Raw genomic sequence first — 24047 nt, forward strand, 5'->3', positions numbered from 1 at the left:
ACTGTTGCCCAAGAGCCCTAAAGTCACTTTTAAACTGAAGTGATTTCGCATCACCATGTCATTGGTGTATTCATGAATAAGCAGAAAAACATCAGAACATTAGGTGATCCCGAACTGTCTTTCTGCAACAGCACAAACTGAGGCTCCAGGCAAGCAGCAAACCTCCCTAGCTGGTGGGTCTGGCTGCAAGACTCACCACCCTGCTCACTGTCCCTCATTGCTTTCTCTTGGTAGTGCTCTGATGGCATGTCCGACCTCGATTCTTCCTCTGAGGGAGCTTGTTCGTCCCCTCTACTGCCTGGGCCCTGCACCCTGGGCAGCCCTCCTTCTGCCAGAAGTCACAGCCTTCCAGTGCTCACCCCCTTAGGAGTGCATGTCTTCTTCTGTCTTGCATCAGTTGCATCTTTCCTGTTCATTGTATAAGCTGTTATACCTTGAAGGATCCTGTTGATCACCTGTTTGTTGTTTTGTTGCAACAAAACACACTTGCCTCTTCTTGCAGCTCCTCACCTGCTGCTGTGGCAACTACAACAGAGCAAATATCCCTCCAAGGAGGTCACCCTCGGGGCTCCATCTGCACAGAAGTTGCCACAGCATTGCTGGTGAAAGCAAGGGCAGGGGCTATGTCTTGTAGCAAGTCATCACTGTTTGGGGGTTGTCTTCGTATGCAAACAACACATCTGGTTGTCTCGTGTGCCAAGTAAGTGTCCTGCACATCCCACTGGCAGCACTCCTTGGTGCCCCTCCTGAGGGCACCAGGTCAGTGAGGAACTCCAAGTGCCTTCACTCTGCCTTGTGCAAGGTTTCCCACTTGGCAGGTAGCCTCTTGCACTGCCTGTGAGTTCCCAGCCTCAGCACCTTCCTAGGTAGTGCTGGCTCTGCTGAACGTTTCTACTCCCCATCCTGGATCCTAACAAGCCGCAAGAGTGGTGGATGTAGATTACACTGGCGAAATTAAGAGATTCTGTTGTACAGCTGAAGAGGCTGGTTTTAGAATCTACCCAAGTGGATAGAGCTGTCCAAAAGCATTTTAACATTGATTTGCTGCAGTTCTGATCCATGAACAAGAAAAAATAGTCTTGCAGACTTGGTAATATTTACTACCAGAAGTTTGCTTATTCACTTGCAGCAGATAAACTGGGTTTCAATTACTGGCTTAACAATTTTAGAATTTGTGTTATTTTATAGTGAAATACTCAGATATTGTCACCTTTCCCTATCTCACAGCTGCACTTGCAGTGCACTGACAATTTAAAATTCATGGTACGTTATTTCTTGCAATTTCTAGCTATATGTACTAGGAAGAGTTCTGCAGGGAAATAGCTTGAATAGAAGAAGTAATGCAGACATGCTTGTAGAGGCTGTGACAGAACAGCAGACTTTGAAAGAGGTTAGTCTTTCAGCAATTATAAATTGCCAATATAAAATCAATCCCTTGGAGGCCTAAGTGGTCAAAGTATAAGGTTAAGTAAAATAAGGTGAAGGTATATTAATTTAAGGAAATAGCAGAGGAAAAATGTGTGAGGAAAAAGTGTGTAGGGAAAAACTGTGAGGAAAAAGTGTGTAGGGAAAAACTGATATTGGCAGATCTTGCAAAATGCTACTGTTAAATTTATTTTTATTTATTAGTTCCATTTGGATCTGTGCTATATTAGAGCAAGATTTCCTTTTTATGGCTCTGAATCAGTTTCTGATGAAGATTAAGATCCCTTGCACCTTTAAATCAAGATTGATTCATTCTCTTTATCCTTGCTGGTCAGTTTTGGATTTTTTTCATTTGAAATGAAATTCACACTCTAATGTTCAGCAATCTCCATCAAACAAGAGTGCAATAAAACTTCAAAACTTCTAACAAAATAGGAAGCTAAAAAGTTACTTTGCCTTTATCTGCTTGAATTCATTCGCATACTTTAACAAACAAGCAAAACCTCCTTAATACTATATGTGACTAAGCCTTGAAAGAATTTTTCCGAAGGACTGGTGAACTTTCTCTGCAGTATTGTCTTCAAAGTCAAGACTGGATACACTTGTAAACCGGCAAACAAAGGAGATCAAAGAGGAATTCTTAGCTGAAGTAGTTCCCATCGCTCAGACAGGGCATGGGGCTTGATAACCCTTCTCCTGGGCCTTAAAATCATGATTTTTTAAACAAAATAATATTTTAAATTACACTGGATGCATATTATTTTAAAATAGCTTGATAATTTAGAGTAACCACTTTATATTTAGTTTTCACCTAAATATTATGTGAGACATTGTGTGGAAGTGCAGTTGGCTGAGCATGAAATATACGACAATAACACATCTTTGAGGTATGGAATTAGGTCTTATGAAATATATGCCTTGACATTTAAAAAAAAAAAATTTGCTGAGATTTCAAAGGAATTGCTGTGGAAATTGCTCTGCCTGAAATGAGAATTTTTCTCATTTGGTGAATTTTTTCAGCTATTACTGTGGTACTTTGTGTGCACAAGCAAAACCAGGTAGCTAATCTGTAAAAGAAGCACAAATTGTTAACTTTTCTTAGATCAATGTAGGCACATTTTTGTTTACCTCTGAAGAAGGAAAAAGGGTAGTATTAATAAACACTGAAACATTAAAACCAAACCCTATTTCCACGAAATGATAAAAGAATTTAGAATTCTTGTAATAAATCAACTGGGCGGTGATTCTCTCCATTTCCAAAATTTTCTCAAGATCAAAGGAATAGGAAAAACTAGAAGATGTCTAAGCATGTCAATGGTTAGCTAACCAATTTTACTGTGTATCATTAAAGGTGCTTTTTAATGCTCATGACCTCTTAATTGCAGGAGGAGGAACTAGAGGCCCAAATTTCATTTCTACAAGGCCAACTAAATGACTTGGAAGCCATGTGCAAATATTGCGCGAAGATGATGAATACACATCTTGGTGAGTGCACTACCCTGTGTTAACCCTGTAAATCTCTGCAAAGGCTCTTTCCATGTTTGTGTTAGAACTAAAATAATAGTTATATAGTACAGTGCATGTTATTTTATAAGCCACAAAGAAGATTGAATAGATGTATAGATGTACCTAGTTATCAGATGCTGCCAACTATGTATCTTTATACTGTCATACTTTTAAATTTGGAAGTATGATAGCCACTGATGATGGTAAAAAAATGTAGGTGCATTTGGACACAAATACCCTTTGCCTGCTCTTAAGACTTCTTGTATTGCAAGAGACATGCTGGAGCTCACAGCATATGAGCTGACACCTTTTAAGCCAGTTTGCAGTTCAACAGCCCCAGAATGATACTTGATGCGTGTGATGATAGATGTATAAAATTCATAGACTTTCACTAAATGTTGTATCTTCACAATCCTGATCACCTTCAGAATGTAAAAAAAGTGTTTCTGTAGGCTGGCTAGTTTGTAATATTTTTCTCAGACCAGGAGAAATATGTTAAGATGGAAGCCAAGGCTTTGGGAACAGAATCAGCAAAGACTCCAGTTCAAAATTTGACTTGTGTATTGCCAAGACAAATCAGAGAACGTAAAGAAAAAGTTTCAATCAGTTCAGGTGTAAATATGCTTAGCTATGCTATGATAAAAGCAGCATTTTTCAGGTATGCTGAACTGAACTCCAAAAGTTAGTACATTTTGTTATGTGAGAAAGCACTGTTGTTAAGAAATCAGAGCACAACTGCAATAATTTTAAGGTTTATTTATAGCCTGCAAGATTTAAGCAAAATAAATGAAAGTTGAATATTTCAGTGGTTAGAACTAAGTATATGATACCTAAGTTTGCCAGATGAAAAAGATCACATGTGAAAGCCGTGTTATACTTGTATTTTCATTTTCTTCTTTGTGAGTGTTTTAGTAGCCACTGTTATGAGCCTAGGAAAAGCTATAAATATTGTGTATAAAGTTTGGAATCACAGCCTTCAAAAGCCAAGTGTAAACCTCTAACCCCAGCAGCTTTAGTCTGATGTATTGTATTGCTTCTGTGAAGGTACATGAGCGATGATGAGACTAAAAGGGATAACTTCTTAGCTGCTGATATGATAGGGAAAAGATTACTGTGTCAAGAAGAAAAGCTGAAGTTTCTCTCCTTTAGGAAAGAAGACAAGGAGTGTTTAGCAGGGGTATCAGTTCAAGTACAAGCATAAGCCTTTCACCAGCAGTGGCTTTGGACTAGCGATCAGAACAAACCCAGACACAGATATCTGAAGCAGTTTGCCTTTCGGCACTGGATCCACAAAATTAAAGCAAAGGATTTGTGATAATATGCAGGTGTTAAACCCTTTCTCCCACATATACTAGAAACAAAAACATTCATGGGCAGTAGCATCCTGAGAGCACTGTGGGGCAGTGTGTTACCCTTGCAGGAAGGAGAAAGCCGTCCCCTGTACAGCTTTGGCTCTGGGGGTGCACCAGCTTCATCCTTGCACCCCTGCAACTCTCTCAGAGCCTTCCAGCCTAGTTTCTTCCAAGTCCCACTCTCTTCACAATATTCCTGCATGTCTTGTCAACATCGTGGGCTATTAACTTTGTAAATTTGGGTTACACTAGTGCATTTAAATCCTGTACAGATTAACAGTTACATGCAATAAACAGAGCACAAGAGTGACTGAGATACCACCAAACTTCACAGCTTCTGTGCTTGTAGCAAACTGAGGAGGTGAGATATCCCCAAATGATCCATGGGAAGGCAGGAAGAAAACCCACCAGGATTCTTGCTGAAATCTGTCTGTCACATTCATCCTGGTGATCTGAGCAGCACATGCCAGCAGGCTGTCCGATAAAATGGATTCTCCATGGCATCTCAGAACACACCCTGAGGTTTATCTCCAGTGTCCATACGCTGCTCGAGGCTTGGGTAATGGCAGGAAAATTAAGCTCAGAGCATATTTGGTCCTTCCTGGGTTAAGGGAAAAGTTAGCGGGGGCTGCTGTTCCACCTGGCCTGATTGTCCCCCAGGTACCTTTTACCCATGAAAACTGCTTCATTTCAGAGATCGCAGAGCAGATAATGGTGAGTTATATCACTCCTCCTTTAATCTGTCAGCACGCTTAATTTCAAGGATATACTTCTTCCTGTGAGGCTGAATTTTTCTGACTTCATCACACAGCTTTTGGGTCTTGTAGCATTCTTGATAGCAAAGCTCAAAATCCTCATGTAGCTGGGCTATATGCAGTGATTAAGTAATCTCTCAACACTGTCTTTGCTAGGTAGGACACTTTCAAATTCATTTTATTAAGACTGCTTTTTAGACCAAATCATTTTTGTGGTCTTCCTTTGAGTTCTTCAGGGTTTTCATATGCCTTTTGAAGTGGGTTAATCAGATCAGGGTATTCTGTACCAGCACTGGGCTCAGTAAGGTGGTTGCTTAGCATGTCAAACCATTATAGAATGTTCACTTTGCAGTTTCCAGTGAAACAATTCAGAACTTTTTGGCCATCTTTTCTCAAGAACCTTACAAGGGGGTTCTTGATGACAGTCAGGGGCAGTTACTTCATGACAGAGTTGTCATGTGTTGTAGTTCAGAAATGATCAAAGTAAGTATGAAGTCATCTACTCTGTTTTGAATCCCAATAATTTATAATTGTTTATATCAAATTATACCAAGTATATCTTTATATGGTGTCTTTAAAAAAAAAAAAATTAATTAAAAGCTCAGGCAGACTTTGCCATAAAATATTACATTACCGAGAGCATTGTATTTCTATAGTTTTCAGCAGATATCTGCTAATACTGCGTTTTCTTTGCGTAGACCATGAGGAAAGACCAGAGGGATAGAACGGCAGTTTTTATTTTGTTCGTATATTTAAAGATTATTTCATTAAATGTTTATCTCCTTCCGTAAATAAACCACACTATGCCACACAGCAACAACATAATTAACTGCTTGTAATATCAGGGGATGTTACTGTAGGAATGAATGATGGTTTCAAAATATTACTACTTAGCACTATGTGTAGAAATTAGACATAGGTTTTTGACAATGAAAATGGAGGAAAGTAATTTCTGTGATCTTCGTCTCCTTCTTAGGGCTATGTATTAGAAAGAGCTTTACTTTTCTTCCCCCTCTCCCTTAACCACCGAAGAACTGCTAAGATGGAATGCCTTTTAATGCCTCCAAGGACAAATGTTGAAATTTTTATATGTAAAATGGCCAGGCAGGAAAGCAAATTTTACTTCTCTTCCCACCCTTTTTCACAAGCTTGTCATAGCTTTTAAAGAAAAATAATAATAATCCTGTGTTCATTTTTTCCATTAATGACATGAAGATATATCCAATCTTGTAAGCCTGTCCTGCAGATTTGTTTGCAACATGAATGCAGAGTAGTAGTGAAAAAGTATAGTTGCCATAGGTATTACTGCTCCAGCATCATCAGAGATACATCTTCTTGATGATACTTTTTCACACACAATGGCCTTTTTCTGGAAATAATATTGTCCCTGGTGCATTCAGTAATACGGTAATGTTCTTCAGCATTTTTCTTTTTGTGAGGTGCTTTGCTGTTAGTGCACATAAATACCTTAAGGCTCAGTGATTCAGAAAGCTGTAATATTCCAGTTAAGTATTACAGTATAACCTGTCAGAATGTTATTTACTTTTTGAAGTATTTTGATTGTTTCCTCTTTTCTTTCACTATGTGGAAAGAAAAGCATCAAGCAAGCAAGTGCATTCAGAAGATTTTCACAGATGTATATATTTGATGTCTTAGACCAGATCATGAATTTCTTTAGGAGACACTCACCCAAACACCACTCAGAGGGTCCCACTGCTGCAAGGCTCCTCACTTGTCCTTCACGTTTGACATGGAATGGAGTTTGAGGTGTTGGTTCAACATTAAGTCAATCTGGAATGTCTCCAAGATAAAGTTTCATTACATCCCAGGCTCAAGCCAAGGCAGTGCTGTTCAATGGCAGTTCAAGTGACACCAGTCAATGACACTGCCATCTGACACCTTCTGCTATTCTGGTATGTTTAGGGTTTGGAGTGTGTTGGCTCTGTCCCAGGATTTTAACAAAAAGTAAATTAAAACCCTAGAGAAGTATCAATCCTCCATAGGCAAGTACTAATATGAGAGATTGTGAAGGATGTTTATGAGCTTGCCAGTTTTATTCCAGAGAGGAAAGGACTGAATTTTAAAATGTCATCTGTTTATAAGGGACAGGAACCAATCCATCACTGTTCTCTGAGACAGAAGAACCTATGATTTGCTTCCAACAGAGACATAGTTTCAGACTTCCAAGTATGTGCAAGTTTACAAAATAATTACACATATAGTACAGGAAGTCATTTTCACAAGAAGCAATTTGAAGGAACATTGGTTCGGTATTAACTTGGATATGGAGATCTTTATATAGAAACTATTCTTTTTTTGTTGGGCAATTTATCAGGTTATAGAAGCAGAGAAACTAAGGTCATTCCACACTGGCTTTTGCTTAAGGGCAGCACTATGTAAATGCAGAAGGTTGCTTCCCCAGCCAGCTGAGATTCAGAAGCAATTTTACCTGCTTTCTCACAGCATAGAGCCTCAGCTAATAAGCCCTGCAGACTCATACCAGCTCTGCAAAGAGTTAGCTCATGGAGTTCTGCATAAAACCCTAGAAATATGTGCAAAGGTACCCAGTGATACAAAAGAAATATAGGTCTGCCTGGTTTTATTAACTTCATCTTTGTAGAGGTACTGCTAAACTTGAGCCAGCTGCTAGAGAGACATGCAGGTGGGTCTCAGAAATACCTTGCTCAGTATCCAGGGTTTTAAATCACTTCTTGAATTGGAGGCAACATCACAAAAACCTCTAAGCTTCGATCCACATCTAGTAAGTTTATGCTTAAGCATGCTGGCTCGTCTAAGCCAAAGCAAATAAATCCTTCCCTGAGCTACCCATACACGACTGGTTGGGTTGTCCTTATGGTGCGTTTTCTAATGTGACTTCTTGTCCTGGGTCATGGGAGGGATGTGGAAAGATCATGTTTTCATCCCGCATTCCTGTAAACACCACTGGCATTCTGCCACCAAAATGACACACCAGCTCTCAGCTTTCATGGGTAGCCTGTAGGTAACTGTACGTATTTACAAAATGCCCATCACAGTAACAAAATGGCATCACAGTAACAAAAAAGTGAGAGCTGGTCTTTTGAGAGCTCTTTGGATGGGATCACAGCACGTGTCCCTGTCACAGCCATCCGGCAACGCTGGCAGTTGTGAGATTCATTTATGCTTACGCTGCCTGACATCTCCCAGACAAATATTATTTGGAACACTCATTAAACACAGTTCAAAGCCACCTGTTCGCTGTGATTCTTGCAAACACCATGAGCAAGGAAGGAAAAATATAAAAATACAGGAACAAAACCTTACAGGATATAGTTGCTAGGATAATTTTAGTTATTGTATGAAATAAATAGCACCTTTAAAGGCTTAATTAGACTGGCTTCATCCATTCTTCCTTTAATAGTCAATGCTATTGTTACAAGGATGCATTTCATTATAAAGATCATTTGCAGTTGGGAGAGAGAGAGAGACGAGAAAGTTGACTTAGTTACTCATTATATAGGGGCTGATATATTGCCCAATATAGATCCGAATGCAGAACTTGTTAAATATATGCAGGACTGTACTGAATTCTTGTTTTATGTATCACGTGATGAGATGAAAGGCTATGACATTTCTGTAAGGATAAAATGAAATGGAAATTATTCTGCTGCCCTGGGTTGAAATTAAATACTTCATCATTTGTTGAGGTAGTAAGAGCATTGAATGTGTTATCTTATGCTTTTGACAAAACAACCCGTAGTTTATAAACCCAATGTGATTAGAAATGCTTTAAGTAAAAAAGGCCACATCAAACACAGCCCCGTGAGTCTAAGGGGATGCTCCTTTACTTAAGAATAATGATGTAAAATAACCTTTCAAAACAGCTTATAAGTAAAGAACATTAACAAATTTATTAAACTGGATATAGGAATGGTTACTAGGAAACAAATATTTATTGTGTAGCTTGGCTTTCAGACTCTCACTTCTACTCATGCTTTATATATATGTACGAAGAATAAAAGTGTAATTCTTCATGCCCCATGATTTTAAACCACCTTTTTGTCCCTTGAGGGTAACTCTTGATGTCAAAACCACACAGTTCAGCTGATAGAGAGCTACTTTCTTTCACAACAATTGTGCCAATCCTGAAAGTCCAACTCTGCTAGGCACCTGTTAATACAAACCCTTTCATCCTCTCAGTCTGGATGAAAAGGAGATTAAAAAGACAATGCTTACACACCCCATCATTACCTAAATTAACACCTTTCTCTGCAAGTTTCAGCAAATTCCTTTTACAGTGTTTACTTCCATCAGCTTCTTGCTTCCTTCCATTTGTATGGTGAACATCTCCCTGCTGCTGACAGTCACTGACAGACCATCCTTCCCTTCCCACCATCTCGTAGGCAGTGATTTCTGATGTCAGCTTTAGAGGAATAAAACCTTGGCAGAGGCTAAATTTCAGCATGACCAAATTTTTATTTTCCCCATTATTTCCGTAAAGATCTTCAGTATTATTACAGCTCAACCTTGCCATAGTTACTGTTTTGCTTATTATTATATTGTCCAAGATCCACCTTTATTTTAAATCCGCATAGCTGTGTTATAACCAACCAGCTGAGCGGGGGCATATATTATACATTTCTTTCACTCTTCACGCTTTGTTCAGCCTTCCATGTTCAGAACACGTGTTGTCATTGGAGGAAGGGCACAGAGTTACTCGGATAACCCCAGACAAACTGTTCTCACTGAAAAGGACTGCAGTAGGTAGATGGGCCAGGTGACATGGAAAAGTCCCCATCTTCAGAACAGGGCAGCGGCATGACTCAAAACTGTACAGGGGTAGCAAACAGAAAATCAGTACATTCATAAAAGCTGGAGAAGATGTTCAGAAGTGCAGAGGAAAATAACTTCCATTTAACACATGTTTCTAATTATTTTTATTAACATGAACATAACCACACTTCACAGCCTGGATTGACTTGTTTTTCAGTTATAATCTCGGCATAAATCCAGCACTACTGTCAGCAGTCTGCTCCTAAGGACTTCTCAATGAGTGGTACAAATATGTCATAGGGCTCACAATATCTTTTTTTTACTACTTTGAGTCAAAGCTACTGTAAATTACAATCTCTTCTGCCAAGCCAGTTCATTCATTTCTGACATCCAGCTTCTCAGGCAATAAAACAGAAATTGCAGTCATCTTACACAAAACCGAAATACACTTCATGGATACTTAAAGCATCTTTAATAGCATAACATCAATTTTAGGAGTGATCTCCCACCTCCTTATGGCATGTTTGACAGTAATAGGTTCTTCTATTACAGAAATGCCGTCAGTTAGAAACAAAAGTTTGTAATAAACAGAGAGAATATAGTCAATAGACCGAAATTTTTTAAGTGAAGGTATAAACACAGAGTAATCATAAAAGTCTCAAAAAAATCTCAAAAAATAATTTGGGGGGGAAAAAAAAAGTCAAAAAAAAAAAAGTTATACAAAATATGTAAGTAATTAACACAAAATAGTTTGAGTGATACAGTGAGGTTTATAAATCACACTTATTCCTTCTTCCCTGACTTCTGGAGACACTTCAAATAAGTATCTTTGCTATATCAACCCCTGGCCTTAAAAAGAACTGAAAAGTCCTATAGTTGTAGTCAGGATCCATAATTTCTTTGTATACACTACTTGAAAACTGAATGCACTTGTTTCAAACTGCGTATTCCTTCCTAATAAAGAGTAGTCTTAATTTTCATGCTTTAGCTTTTCTTTCAGGTTAGAGTAGCTGCAGGAAATGTACTATTTAGTGAGCAACAGCCATAATAATTACATTAGTAACATGTACTGGATGTATATATTATCTCCTGTGTTGGTATCAACGGTTTCCTGTTCACCCCAGAAGAAACATAAACTATCCAAGATTTAAACCATGGGTACTCTGTAGATTTTAATCTGAAATAAGTTGCAACATCCTTTTTTCTGAATGACGGCACAATTTCACCAGCTTCATAGCACAGAAAAGCGTGGATGTTTTTAAATTGAGAAATGTAAACTAACCTTTTGCATGCAATATTTAACTGATCATTCTCCAGTGTATTTCTGTTTACATAGGCAAAAGTTGCACTGACTAAAATCATACACACCATCAATGCAAGTTATTCAGTTATGGTTATTAAATATCAATTACCCGGGTAAATATTTAAACAAGATAATGTTGGTGTACCTGATCCATAATTTAAAAGTTGTCTGAGGAGCTATTGTATGTTCTTTGACCCTCAGTCTTTCAAGAATAAAGTGTGCAACAGTAGCCTTGTATAATGAAATCTTTACAATAGGAAAAAGCATAAAATGCAACACAGTATACTTACCTTACACACAGAAATAACCAGATGCTTAATGCTTTAACATCACACAAGTTCATCTACACAGGTCAAACACTAAGGCTGACTGGAATGAAATAATTTGTATGCTTAATTGTTTCCATAAGCCCTCACCAGAAGCACTTAGGTTGACAGCACAGTAGAAATTAATAACTGCAATAGTGCTTTTCATACCAATAAGGAAAACACTAAACAATGATCAATTAAAAAAAATACATGGTAATATAATCAGAAGTATTTATTAACACAGGTTGAGATAACATGATACTTCTGTACTGGAGAAAATGATCTCATAGAAAGCTTTGAAAATGGCTTTTGCAGTTTGTTGTCATTTATTCTGTATATGACATGCATGACAGAAAATCCCTTAAGAATGCTTTAAATGGAATTTCAGGCATTTATGGATGTTTGCTTTCAGAACTCTCAATCTGTCCAGGTTTTTCTGTAGCATTTACCACAGTGGTATTTGAGTAAATCATTCTACTTGGAAAAACAGGAACAGTTTTAATGAGTTCAGCCATGCAAGTAGAAAACCTTACATTTTCAAAATCTCTACATGATCTACAGTAACTGTCCTTTACACACCCATAGCAATTCTAAGGTGTAATATCTACAATCTATTGCAGTATGAAGGAATTGCTCAGATTGTAAAGAAGTGAAAATGTATTGTTTCCCCTTAGGAAAAGTTTCCATTTCCTATGGCTATTTCATTTGTCACTTACGAAGAACAAGTTCTCATTTGCTTGTAACTTCTCACCAGAGTAATTTTTCTATTTCTAGTGAAACAGTGACAGGAAGAGAACAATTCTGCAGAAGGAGAGAGAGAAAAACACTTGCTTTGAACTTTAAGAAAAATATGTTGCTTGGAGGTGCTTAGTGGCTGGTGGCCCTAGCAGGTGTTTGCAGTCGTGAGTAAAGAGTTTTAGTGAGCAGAATGGAGATGGAGGAATAGGAGCACATCACATCTATACAGACGTCATTTGTCTCAACAGTGATCAGCACTGTACATTCATTTAAGGAGTGTGAGATGGTACAGTCTTTGGTATCATCACCATCAGGACCAAAATTTCTCCAGAAAAATGAGCTCTGGATAGGAAAAGCATGCTCTGTCACCTGCCATGGGAGGCATGGTGCCCCTGCTCTTTTGTGTTCTCTTTGAAAGCACAGGATGGCTGGGAATATCTTCCTGTCCTGGTGCACCTTGGCTCTGATACAGACACAAGGTATTTGTTAAGCATAATTTGCTTATGATGTGTAAATTAGAGTTCATAGTTAAGAGTTGATCTTGCCTTTGAGCAAGGGTTGGAGAAAATTACTTCATGACCCTACCAACCTTGTTTTCTGTACATCTGCAATTCTGTGCATTTCTATGAGTTGACGATTGGTGACTCTTTAGCACATATTTCTCTGATGTCACAAAGCATTACCACACATTAAATATTGATAAAGTGTTGGTGATCCATGCAAGACACATGAATCAAAAGTGTATGCTGCATAAATACGTAATTTATATTAAAATAAATGTTTTAAAGAATGCAATATTTCAGAAAGAATGTAATACTTCAGATTTTTAAGATCCTTAAATTCTTGAACACTTAAATGTTGCTAAGTGATGCTTGTAATATAATGCTTAATTGTTACAATAAGAGTTGACATTCACAATGAGATAGATAAAATAAAGTTAGGCTACTAGTGGTGTTGCCTCCATCAACACTTAGATCACAAACTCTTTTGTTTGAGAAGGAAATATAACTCCTCTCATTTGTAATTTTAATGCTGGAAGGAAAATGCAGTATTTGGAAACACCCTGAGCTGCATTATTAAACAGCAATATCACTATGTCATGGGCTATAGTCTTTCTAGAAAGAACACAAACCACTATTAAGTTCTAAATTTTCTGTTCAATTTTAAGGAGAGGGCACATTTTTCTGCTCACAGTCAGATGAAGTTCAGGTAGGGAAGAAATATTTGTTATGAAAAGAAGGAAAAATAGGTTATCAGAAGCTGAATTCCCAGTCCATCCTTCCAGCCCTCTAATGTTAGTGAAGAAAAAGTCTTGCTATCAACTAATATATTGTGTAGGAAATGTTGGAAGCATTTTCTGTAAACCCTGATTTCATAAAAGCGATCATACAAAAGGACTGGAATATGAGTCCGAAAAGTTGTCTGTCCCTTGACATCTGTGGGAAACTTGGGAATTTTTTGCTAAGGAGGTGAAGTAATATACTCAGTTCTTCCCTTACTGCTGCCTACCTTGGCAATGTGAAGGTACTTTTGCATTCTGGGTTTGAGCTGCCTTCTCAGTAGCGAAAAGCAAGGATGAAAAAAAAGTCGATTTAACATGATTCTGGCACTGTCAATTGTTCACAAGTCGTTGATCAGGAACTAGTAGTAGAAAGGCAGCATCCAAAATAAAGCTTGCAGCTATTTCAAGTTAGCTCCTCTCAGCAGGACTCGTCTTCCTGGAAAGGCCCCACAGAGACTGGCTTAAAATAGAAATCATTAGGAGGGAGATGCACTGAAAAAGGCAGCGGTACAGGAGAAACAACCTAAGAGAACAAGGATGTTAAAGTTATCCCCAGGTTCAGTTTTCTCCACCTCCATCTGATTTTGTGTCAGTATAAAGTTAAGTCTATTTTGTGCCTCCATCCCACAGAGCTGTAGCTCTCACTACAGGAAAGACATGGATGGACCTGTTGGAGAGGGTCCAGAGAAGGCCACAAAAATGATCAGAGGGCACCTCTCCTGTGAGAACAGGCTGAGAGAACTGGGCCTGTTCAGCCTGGACAAGTGAAGGCTCTGGGGAGACCTTATGTGGCCTTTCAGTCCTTAGAAGAGGCCTATAAGAAAGATGGGGACAGACTTTTTAGCAGCACCTGTTGTGATAGGACAAGGGGTAATGGTTTTGAACTAAAGGAGGGGAGATTCAGGCTAGGCATGAGGAAGACATATTTTACAATGAGAGTGGTTGAACACTGGCCCAGGTTGCCCAGAGAGGTGGTAGATGCCCCATCCCTGGAGACATTCAAGACCAGGCTGAACAGGGCTCTGAGCAACCTGATCTAGTTAAAGATGCCTCACCTCATTGCAGGGGGATTGGACTAGATAACCTTTAAAGGTCCCTTCCAACCCAAAACATTCTGTGATTCTACGATCTCCTGCTTCTCTGGTGGAAGGGAAGAGGTGCAGGTCTGTCTTCCAGGTGGACAGGCATGAAGGGATGCCTGAGAGGACCTCGTCTATAGCAGACTAGTTTTCCCACTCCTTCAACACAGCTCTGGGTGGGTTTCTTGCAGAATCTGTATTGAATGCATGCAAAATTTTCAGTGAAAGTTAGTTTAATTAATAAGCATCTAAAATAATTAAACTGAGCCTAACAGCTTTTCTACGTTCAGAGAGGAAAGTTTTGAACAGCCCCTTTCCCTGGGTAGAGAGCTCAGCAGTGGCTGCACACACCATCATGCAATATGTAGCAGTTCAGTCATCAAAGAGCATAAGCCTTCTCTAATTTTCCTTGCTAGGAGCTGCTGCAGATTATTTCCTCTTTGATCTCTGTATAGAAGATGATAGCATGTCTTCAGTTTAAATTTTAGAAATTAAGTTAAGGAGGGGAATTAGAAACCTGGATTTTTCAAAAAAAAATACTTCTACAGTTAGTTTGCATGTGAACTCCTTTACAATTTGGAATGAGAAATAGATTCCATCTTAATTTTTATCTGTTTCAGCTGTTGCTACCCAAAATCACTGCTTGATCCATTGTTTTCCTATATTTTACAGAAAATAAGAACAAGAATGCAATCCCTTTCATGGTACTCCTCTGTAGTTACAGTTGGCTTTAAAGGCAGCTGATCATAGTCTTGCTGAGGAAGTAGTTATTCATTTAGTGATCTAGTATCTATCAAACTTAAATGAACCTGCTCATTTGACAAAATTAATTCTAATTGATTATATAAAAGGCATCTCTTGGGTTGTGAGTCTTGTTTGAGGGCAGCCATAATTGATTTCTGAAGGGAACAACTGGGTTTACAGCTCTGGTATTTCTGAGGCTTAGTCAAGAGTACAGTTAGGCTATGACAGTTTGTTTTGTGAAACTTAAAGGTTTGTTAGTACTATGTTGAAACAAATTCAGAATCGTAATGGATGTCTGAGATGTCCTACATCTCACAGCAGTCTTCCAACCACCAGGTGACAGGTTGCAAAATTCACCTTTGGTTTTACTCTGGTAAGAACTTCACTGAAACAGAAATATTTTCTTTTTCTGCAGAAAGCATTTGGCATCAGCTAAATGAAATCTTGATGACAGAAACAAAACAAAAAAAAAGGTAGTCAGAAATATTTGACCGTAGCCTTAGTTTTCTACCTACCTTAGGATTTTGTTAACTTTTGGGTGACAACAGCTGCCAGAATAAGATAGGTATTTATAGCATAGAATCAGACTGGACTCAGTTTTGAATAATCTAGGAATCATTTTGTTTTATTCGTTGTATCCATGTTTGTTTTACAGGTAGGAAGATGTTTTCAGTTCCTAATTGACATCTGCAGGGTGTTTTTAAAAATGTAGTTATTATTTTATGAAAAAAATAATTAAAGCTGCAAGGTACTGATATAGAGCAGTCTATATATGTCTAATTCATTTATATACGTAAAGCACTTCCCTCAACATACAGTAAGATCTCCTATGAAAAGAATAATTAAATACATCTCAGCTGAGCAATATCCTATCAAATATGCTTCCTAGCACTCTTTTTAGAAGCGTTTGTAGTTGCAAGGGTATCTTTTGAGATACAGAAGGGTAAAGTAAAAAGCTTTTGTCTATACTTGAGAACTTAGTTTCCCAGTTCGTCTCAGCACCCGACTGCCCTGTGAGGTCCCCCCAGCAGTGGGAAGAAGCTTGGATGAAAGTCCCTCAGGTGGGGTCTGCTGAGCCCTGGCACAGGAATTTTTTTTTTTTTTTTTTTAAATTCCTCTCTACTCTTTAGCCAGGGAAAAATAAGGGCTGATCGTTTGGGTTCCATACTTATCACTTACTTGGTAGGTAATAAACTCCGTGTTCAAAACGGATGAGGGTAGTAGATGAGAAGCCATGTGCAGTTCAAGGGTAGACTTAGCAGAAGAAAGATCCATTGCCAGTTCCACAGGGAAACCTTCATTCTGCTTCATTGTCCTAGAGAAAGACAGCCTGATTTATGACCTTATGTCACAACTGTTACTTAATGGCAGGGGGAAGGTGGCTGATTACAGTGATTTGCATCTTGAGGCATCTTTCTGGGTTAAGTGGAAGTGTGCTCTGTGGGTCCAAAATTGTGTCTTAGAGCAAACTCCAAGAGAAACTTTTTCCAAAATGCATTTTTGTGATTTTAACTATCACAAAATAATAGACCTTACATGTCCAAGACATATGTCACACTGTACTTTAAAACATACTGCAGACTGAAGGAAAAAATGTTAGAAAGTCAGTAGTTTAATGTTAGAAAATTTCCTGTATTTCCAGCCTTTTGTCTCTTCATCTTTTTTCTCTGAAACTAATATTAAAATCTGGTATTCATTTTGCTACAGTAAATATGTGATGATATGAACATTTTTATTAATTTTTACTGCTGGCTGTCGTAGTTCCATTCATGAATTCTTAGAAATTTCTCAATGTACTGGCTCTTCAAACATAGTTACAGCTGTTTTTTGTAGCAATGACAGATTCTTTTCCATTTTTTGAAATAATGACTTAAAACATCTCTAAAGAACAGAAATAATAGTAGATTATATCCACATTGTGTGGAATGTCTTTCAGCTTTCGTTCTCTCGCTTCTACTTTCCCGATTTTTTAGATTGCCCTTATTTGGTCTTCAGCAAGTTTAAGATTTGTTTTGAATTACTGTCTTGGTCCATCTGCTTAGTCAGTATGCATATCTTAGGTTTTTAATGCATGGTTTTAATTTATCTGGGGATCAAACACTGTAGAGATGCTTTTCTTTCTAATTCTGCAAAAGGAAAAAGACAGTTGAATTCAGTGATTCAGGCTGTTATTATGCATTGCTTTCTTGCCTGTGAAGACTTTGAACTCCTGATGTTTCAAGTTCTGAACCTTTTAAAAGTAGGAAATCACAGATTGTTAAATAGTGGCAATCAAGATCTAAAGTTTTATTTTATAAGTAAACATTAATATATTTTATTTACTAAGCTGAGAGACTAGACAGTTTTGATGTAAAATGTAAAAGAGCAAGTAAAATGTTGAATTAGTTATACTTTCTCTCAATTCATTACGCTACATATTTGTGGAAAGATTTAATTGTATTTTATTCCTAGCCTTCCTAATGCACTGTCTTTCTGATATAAAATCTACACTAGGCGTTGTTCAAGTGTACTGCATTTGAGTTCACTGCTGCAGGACACTGCTGCTGTTATGTGCTAAATAATGTGTTCTAAATAATGTAAACATGGGTCTCCTTGTTCAGATAGGCTGTTTACACAAAGCTGAATTGTCCAACCACCATTTTCTTGACCTTGAGCACACCACCTTTCACCATCTCTTGTCATCTATCGTCTTTCATGGCTCCAACCTCTTTTATTCCTTCTACTTTTCAGATTACTTCTTTAGCAGTTCATTTAGTGCTTAGGCTTGGATCCTTTCCCCTCTTTGCCCTTTCCATTTATACCCATTACTGATTTCAGGCCCTCACACAATTTCAAACATCTGTGTTTATACGTGGGTTTTAAATCCACGTCTCTACTTTTAATCTCCTTGTCCAGTCTCCCACATCTCTTTCTTTTGCTATTTATTCTGTAAACACAAAACTTAGGCCAAATTGCTCAATGCTTTTACTTGAAACTTCGTGTTGTGTCAAAGTTGGCAGTGTCATCATATTCATCCTTGTCAGCGTAATCTGTGACAACAGTTTTGGTTTTTCACCAATTTTGGCCCTGAAGTTGTAGGATATTTTTAAAAACAAATGTAATGCAGGTGTGGATTAGTGGTATGAAGATCTAATTGTGAAGCACCTAGGGATACAAATATTCATGAGCAGCAAAGCCTTGTTCCCAAATGAGTGTCAGTGAGGGGTTTGGGCTCAGCTCTGTGTATGTGACACAGAAATGGCACAAAAGAGTATCCTGTCATTTTCACTTGACAGATGCCATCTCATTCTGTAAATCTGTCACTAGGAATCATTGCTGTTTGCTTAAAGAGAGGACAAGTAGGAGCTAGGAGGCCAGAGAAGGACCTGGCATAGTTTAAAGAGTAAGCAGAGCTATTGGAGCAGTAGTTTCTCTGGACTGGTTTGGGCTTCAGCATCTCCTGGGGTTTCCCTGGCACAGGCAGGACCAGCACAGCTCCAGCTCTGGTGTGTTAACCAACCTCCAGCCCTGACTCCTGCAAACACTCTGTGCCAGGGCACTGAAACACATCCTCAGAGGACAGTGCTATAGGTGTAGAAGAAGGCTGGAGTCTTCCAAAGTGATGACACAGCAGCTCTCTTTCTGTCAAATGAGTTTTGCTCAGCCCTGGGTCTTTTACCTATAAGGTAAGGGTTTGGAAAGGGAATGAAACTTTTGTTGTTTTTGTAAAGAAGAGTGTTTGAGCATCTGCAGTGGCCACAAGATTGAGATGAAGATCGCTGTGTTCCTACCTTAACTCTTTCTGTGAGATGCAGCAGATTCCTGCAATAGTTCTTGAGTGTTTCCAAAGCATTTGCAGACTCAAAGATTTATGTAACTCCATTAACCACAGAGGTCAATGTCTTCTTCTAAGAGCCAGTAGTAGCCTGACTCCCTGGGCACACTGGGGCAGCAGGAGTCCAGCAGCAGCACAGCGTTGCTGGAGATCTCCTGGCAGCAGCACCAGGCTTGGTCTGGCCTCACCTCCACAGCTAATGAGGTTGTCAGTCTCTAGGTCTGTGTGCGAAATTGTGTTTGCAGGCCACAGGATTTTGGTTTGAGAGCATAAGTTAGTGGTAAGTGGCAGCATGTTACAGAATATTTAAAGAATTTTCTCTGTTTACCTTTTTTTCTTTTGATGTTGCAGGAAATATTCAGGAAGTCATATTACAAGAACACTTAGAAAAAGAAGATGAAATTCTGGTTTCCTTGGCTGGTTTGAAGCAGGTATAACTATTGCTTAATTAACCTCCTTTGTATCCATCAGTGCTATAAGTCCTTTATCATTTTTTTTCTTCTTTTTGTACACTGCTGTTGTATGATCTTGCAGCTGTTTTGCTAATACTAATGCATCAAACACTGCAGCGTACTTTTATTTTAAAAGGTAAAACTCAGCTATAAAGAGTACTATAAATGACTTGCACAGTATTTGCTCCCTGAAAAGTTCTGGATACCTTGAACCAGAACTGAGGCAGCGCAACGTTGAGTTCTGGTCTTAAGCCACAGTGTCATTTTTCTTAATGCAAGATGTACCTGCTAGGCAATAATCATGCCTGTGTCCCCGTTTTTTAAATGTGACAATGCTTGAATGTCATTGAATTAAAGGAAAAAATACTGCATACATAAAATGAGAATATTGCTGAGCATCTGTGGCACTGATTATACTGCCCTCTGCTCCCTTAAAATATATTTGTGCGGAAGGATGTGACATATGTTAAACCTATAACGAGGCAGGGAATGATCTTAACAGTTTCATTCTCTTTAGATTTCTTGGATAGTTGTTTTCCAGACTCTGATACAACCACATTTCACTGATACTTATATCTTTAACCTCTACAGATAGGAACATTGACTTGTTTCCTGTCTCTTCAAGGCTAATATTTTGGGGAAATGGTATATGAAAGTATGCTGCCTGGAGCTTCAGAAAATCTAGAATTCCTCCAAATTTCTAACTTACATTGTTTCCCCTCCCGTTCAACAACAGATCAAGGATATCCTGAAAGGTTCCCTGCGTTTCAACCAGAGCCAGCTGGAAGCTGAAGAAAATGAACAGATCACAATAGCCGATGATCATTACTGTTCCAACAGTCAGAACAAGGGGACAGGTGATGTTCTAAAGGGACCTGTTATGACAAAACAACAGTTCATCTCAGGACGACAGGTAAGATAAAAGTATCTCAAACAGACCATTGATGGCATTACTCTGATACTTTATGGAGACTTCTTTTAACATGTCCAGACACTAGATGGGAGCACACCAGCATTGCTGGTGCATATGAAGCCGTGGTTCAGTGTCTCTCTAGCTACTGTCCAACTCCCACCAATTATTTTTATTGTAGCCTTATGCTACACACACAGATATTTCAGTGTTTTTCAGTGTTATGCAGTATTTGCAGGGGGGTTCTTCTTTCAGACTGTTGAATCACAGAATCACAAATTAATTTCCTACCAAAAGGTGTAAAAAGTGTTCCCATATAAAGTGTTCTCATATGATTATTCTCATTGTCCTTGTCCTCCTGAATCCCATTATGTAAGAGCTGATTATCTGCATTGCAGTGTATCCATGGCCAGTGCCAAAAAGGAAATAGCGAGGAGGTTGCTTTTACCTCCTACTCCATTGTATTGACTTTCTCCTTGAATCAGTAAACAATGTTTTCACATGCAAAGCGTACAGTCACAGGACAAGTTCGTACACAGAAAGAGGTATTTTCCTTTCATTTGAAAAGGTTCCTTTCTGTCTAAGACTCAGTCTGACTCAGGTGTGATATTAAAAATAAGTACTTTTGTATATGCACATTTCTGTGTTGGAGTTCTGTTAAGTCTGCCACCCCACTACCAATTTGCACACTTGTAAATCAGTGGCAGTACCGTCACCTCAGAGTCTGACTCTACAATAAGTTTACTTTCGACAAGTTTACTTAGGAACTACAGGAAATACTTACCCATTTTCAAATAATGACACAGGGTTGTTTCGACTTATTACACACAATCCCACTGAGTTAGAACACTTTCTGTTAAAATCATATTTTAATTGTATTTCACTGTTAGAAGCAATACCAAGACTTATTTTTTCTTTTACTTAGTAATGGCAGATTCAAAGAGGAAAGCTTTGCTAGAAAGCTTTTATTGCTTGTTTAGCTGTTGTCATTACAATCACTACTTTCTGCCATAATAAAGCCAGAGGTTAAATTGACAAAGTTTTCATGTAATGACCCCCTATTTTTGCCCTTTGTCTCCTGGCATTTTATACAAAGTACCTTTTGCTTTCTTGCCAAAATGCAAATAGTACTTTTTTGATTATTTTCACTTGGATTTATTCTAGAAACGGGGAGGTAGAATGCGACATAACATGACAACATGCTATGTGAGTGTGTGCTGGAGGGGCCCTGACTCAGATGCTGGTCTAAACCGCATGTCACTGAGCCGAGGCACTGGGCCTTTGAGAGTGGAGCAGATAAAGCCTGATCTGTGCAGGTTTCTTTCCAATGGAAGCTTGTGGGGCAAAGTGTAATGAGGTCTGGTCTTATCCCAATGTGTAGTCAGGGATGACAGAAAGAAAAAGATGAGGGTTGGAAGTGGCAGTCCAGGAGGACTATTAGTGTCCTGCCAGTCTGTGCCATCTCCGAGCCCATCACCTTTACCCACCAAGTCTAAAATCAAACAAAAAGAGGAGAGCTTTGGGCCCCTTTTGAGAAAACACAAGGAAATAAAACTGCTAAATTTAGTGGGCTGTGACATTTGACTGTTAATTGGTGGGGCCAGTTGTTGGCCCAAACTGGGCCACAGCCCAGGCTTTTGGCTCTGGTGAAGAAAAGGGGCTGCACTGGTGCCCTGGGTCAAGCCAGGGGTACTTACTGAGAGCTGCAAGGAGATGAAAAATTCTGACCAGTTATAGACCATTTAATCCATTTCTTGCTAATTAAATAAAATTTCACTCTATTTACATTTTCTGTGACTTCGGTAACGCATTTAATTCTGTTTTATGGTACTTACAATATAGAGATTTTTCTTTGGTGGAATTATAGGGTTATATTCTAGGACAGCTGGAAAAGTTACAGGTGTAGCTACTGTGTAATTGAGATTAAAATCTGGTTTTTTGTGCTTGGTTGTTATGTAAGTATGAATTATTTATCATCTTTACTTTTTATAAAAGTGGTCTTCATTTTTTTCTTTGGCCTCAAAATCCCTTTCTGGAAAATGAGGATAAGGATAAAGCCCTTCTTTGGAAAGGAAAGCTGCAAAATTAAAAATGCAAAAAAAAGAAATAAGATAAAGGCTCAAAGAAATAGAGCATTTTTTGGAATGTTTGGCTTTGGTAGCAGTGTGCAGTTGACAAACAGAAGGCTTCTGTTGCTAAATAATGAATGATAATTAACACATTATCTTGCCTTTATGTCTGTTCAAAGAAGGAAGCAAAATGAGTTGCTGTTCTTCTAAGCTTTCCCGAATTGTATCCTTACAGTTAGTTTTAACTCATTCACAGCATGAAGGCAATTGAAATAAGCCTGGTCCTAGTGGCTGATATTCATCAGGAAAAAATGTTTGGAGAAGCCATATGGCAACGGGTGTAAGGTTGTTAACTTTCAAAGCTACTGGAAGTATAATTCTGTCATTTTTCATTTATTCAGTAGTGGCAGCAGATGGGAGAAAACATGGTTCACGTCAGCATGAGTTTCCTGAAACAGAAACAGGCAGAGAAAGAAAGAAGGAGGTATTTTACCTCTGGAAATATCAGTACCAAAATACCAATGTATGCCAAGGATAGGCAAACATTTATGGAAGACCCTTTTGTAGCATTTTGAAGGCAATACCTACGCTTTGCTGATTTTTGATACTTCAGTGAGCTATAGGTCTCTTTAACTGAACCAAGAAGCGTGGGCAGAGTGGAAAGCGGTGTTGCAAAGAACAACACTAAAAGAAATTGGGATGCGTAGTTTTCTTTCCTTTCCCTTTATTAAAGGGCAGGGTGCTTTCTTTAACTGCGCAAGAGCACATTTTTGGAAGCAGAATTTAGGAAATTGTGACACCAGCATGAAGTGTTTAGGACAGAAGTTCCTTGGTGGAGCTCACTGCCAAAAGGAAGAAACCCCGTTAGCATCCTTGCGGGTGCCAGCAAGAAAACTACCAATCTCGCTGGGCAAGTGTGTCACTAGGTGACATCTGTGTTGCCCCACGCAAGGTGGAGCCATCTCGGATGTGAGGGCTGCGAGGACTGAAATAGCGTGATCTTGATAGCTTGGAATAATAAACTGTATAATTTTGCGAAATGAGACTGTACTGCATTCCCTGAGAGCTTTTAAATAGCAGTGTGGAAAGAAGCCAGGTGAATTATGCAACGGTGGTTGTTTAAAGAAACATATATTTCTGCCGTAACTAACGGCGGGGATGCAAACAAAGTGCTGAAATTTCGAACGTGGCATTTAGAGCTCCCAAAAAAGCCTGGACCTGTCTTGTGGCTGCACTGGGTGCGTATGAAATCGGGCAGCTCTCGCAGGCTGGTGGAGCAAAGCAGCAGTGATGTGCCACCCGTGTCCTCGGCCCCCGGGGGATGGCAGCGCATCAACTGACAGCTCATGGAGATAGCGTTTCAACCAGAGCAGATGAAAGCAGAAAGCTAATTAGTAACAAACGATGTCTCAGCTCAGAAGTGCTTAAATAGTGGAAGTATCCTTCCTTGTAGGATAGATCTGTTTGTTTTTAACTTCATGGAAAGTGCTTGAAGTTGTTGATATTGGAACTGCCCTGGTTCTACAGAGATCAAGAAGCTTGAGATCAATATTAATAG

The 24047-nt window shown here is 38.8% G+C and overlaps 1 protein-coding gene across 9 annotated transcripts in view; it reads left to right on the forward strand.

Moving 5' to 3' along the window:
• Positions 1–24047, forward strand: part of TBC1D5 (TBC1 domain family member 5) — a 316442-nt gene that overhangs the window by 287107 nt on the left and 5288 nt on the right. For all 9 annotated transcript variants that reach the window (XM_065830710.2, XM_065830709.2, XM_071804973.1 and 6 more), the window contains 3 exons: positions 2811–2910; positions 19410–19489; positions 20247–20423. In XM_065830710.2, the coding sequence (XP_065686782.1) occupies positions 2811–2910; positions 19410–19489; positions 20247–20423 (357 nt within the window). The remainder of the gene's footprint in view (positions 1–2810; positions 2911–19409; positions 19490–20246; positions 20424–24047) is intronic.

Source organism: Patagioenas fasciata, chromosome 2, assembly GCF_037038585.1.
Source record: "Patagioenas fasciata isolate bPatFas1 chromosome 2, bPatFas1.hap1, whole genome shotgun sequence".
NCBI classification, from domain to species: Eukaryota; Metazoa; Chordata; class Aves; order Columbiformes; family Columbidae; genus Patagioenas; species Patagioenas fasciata.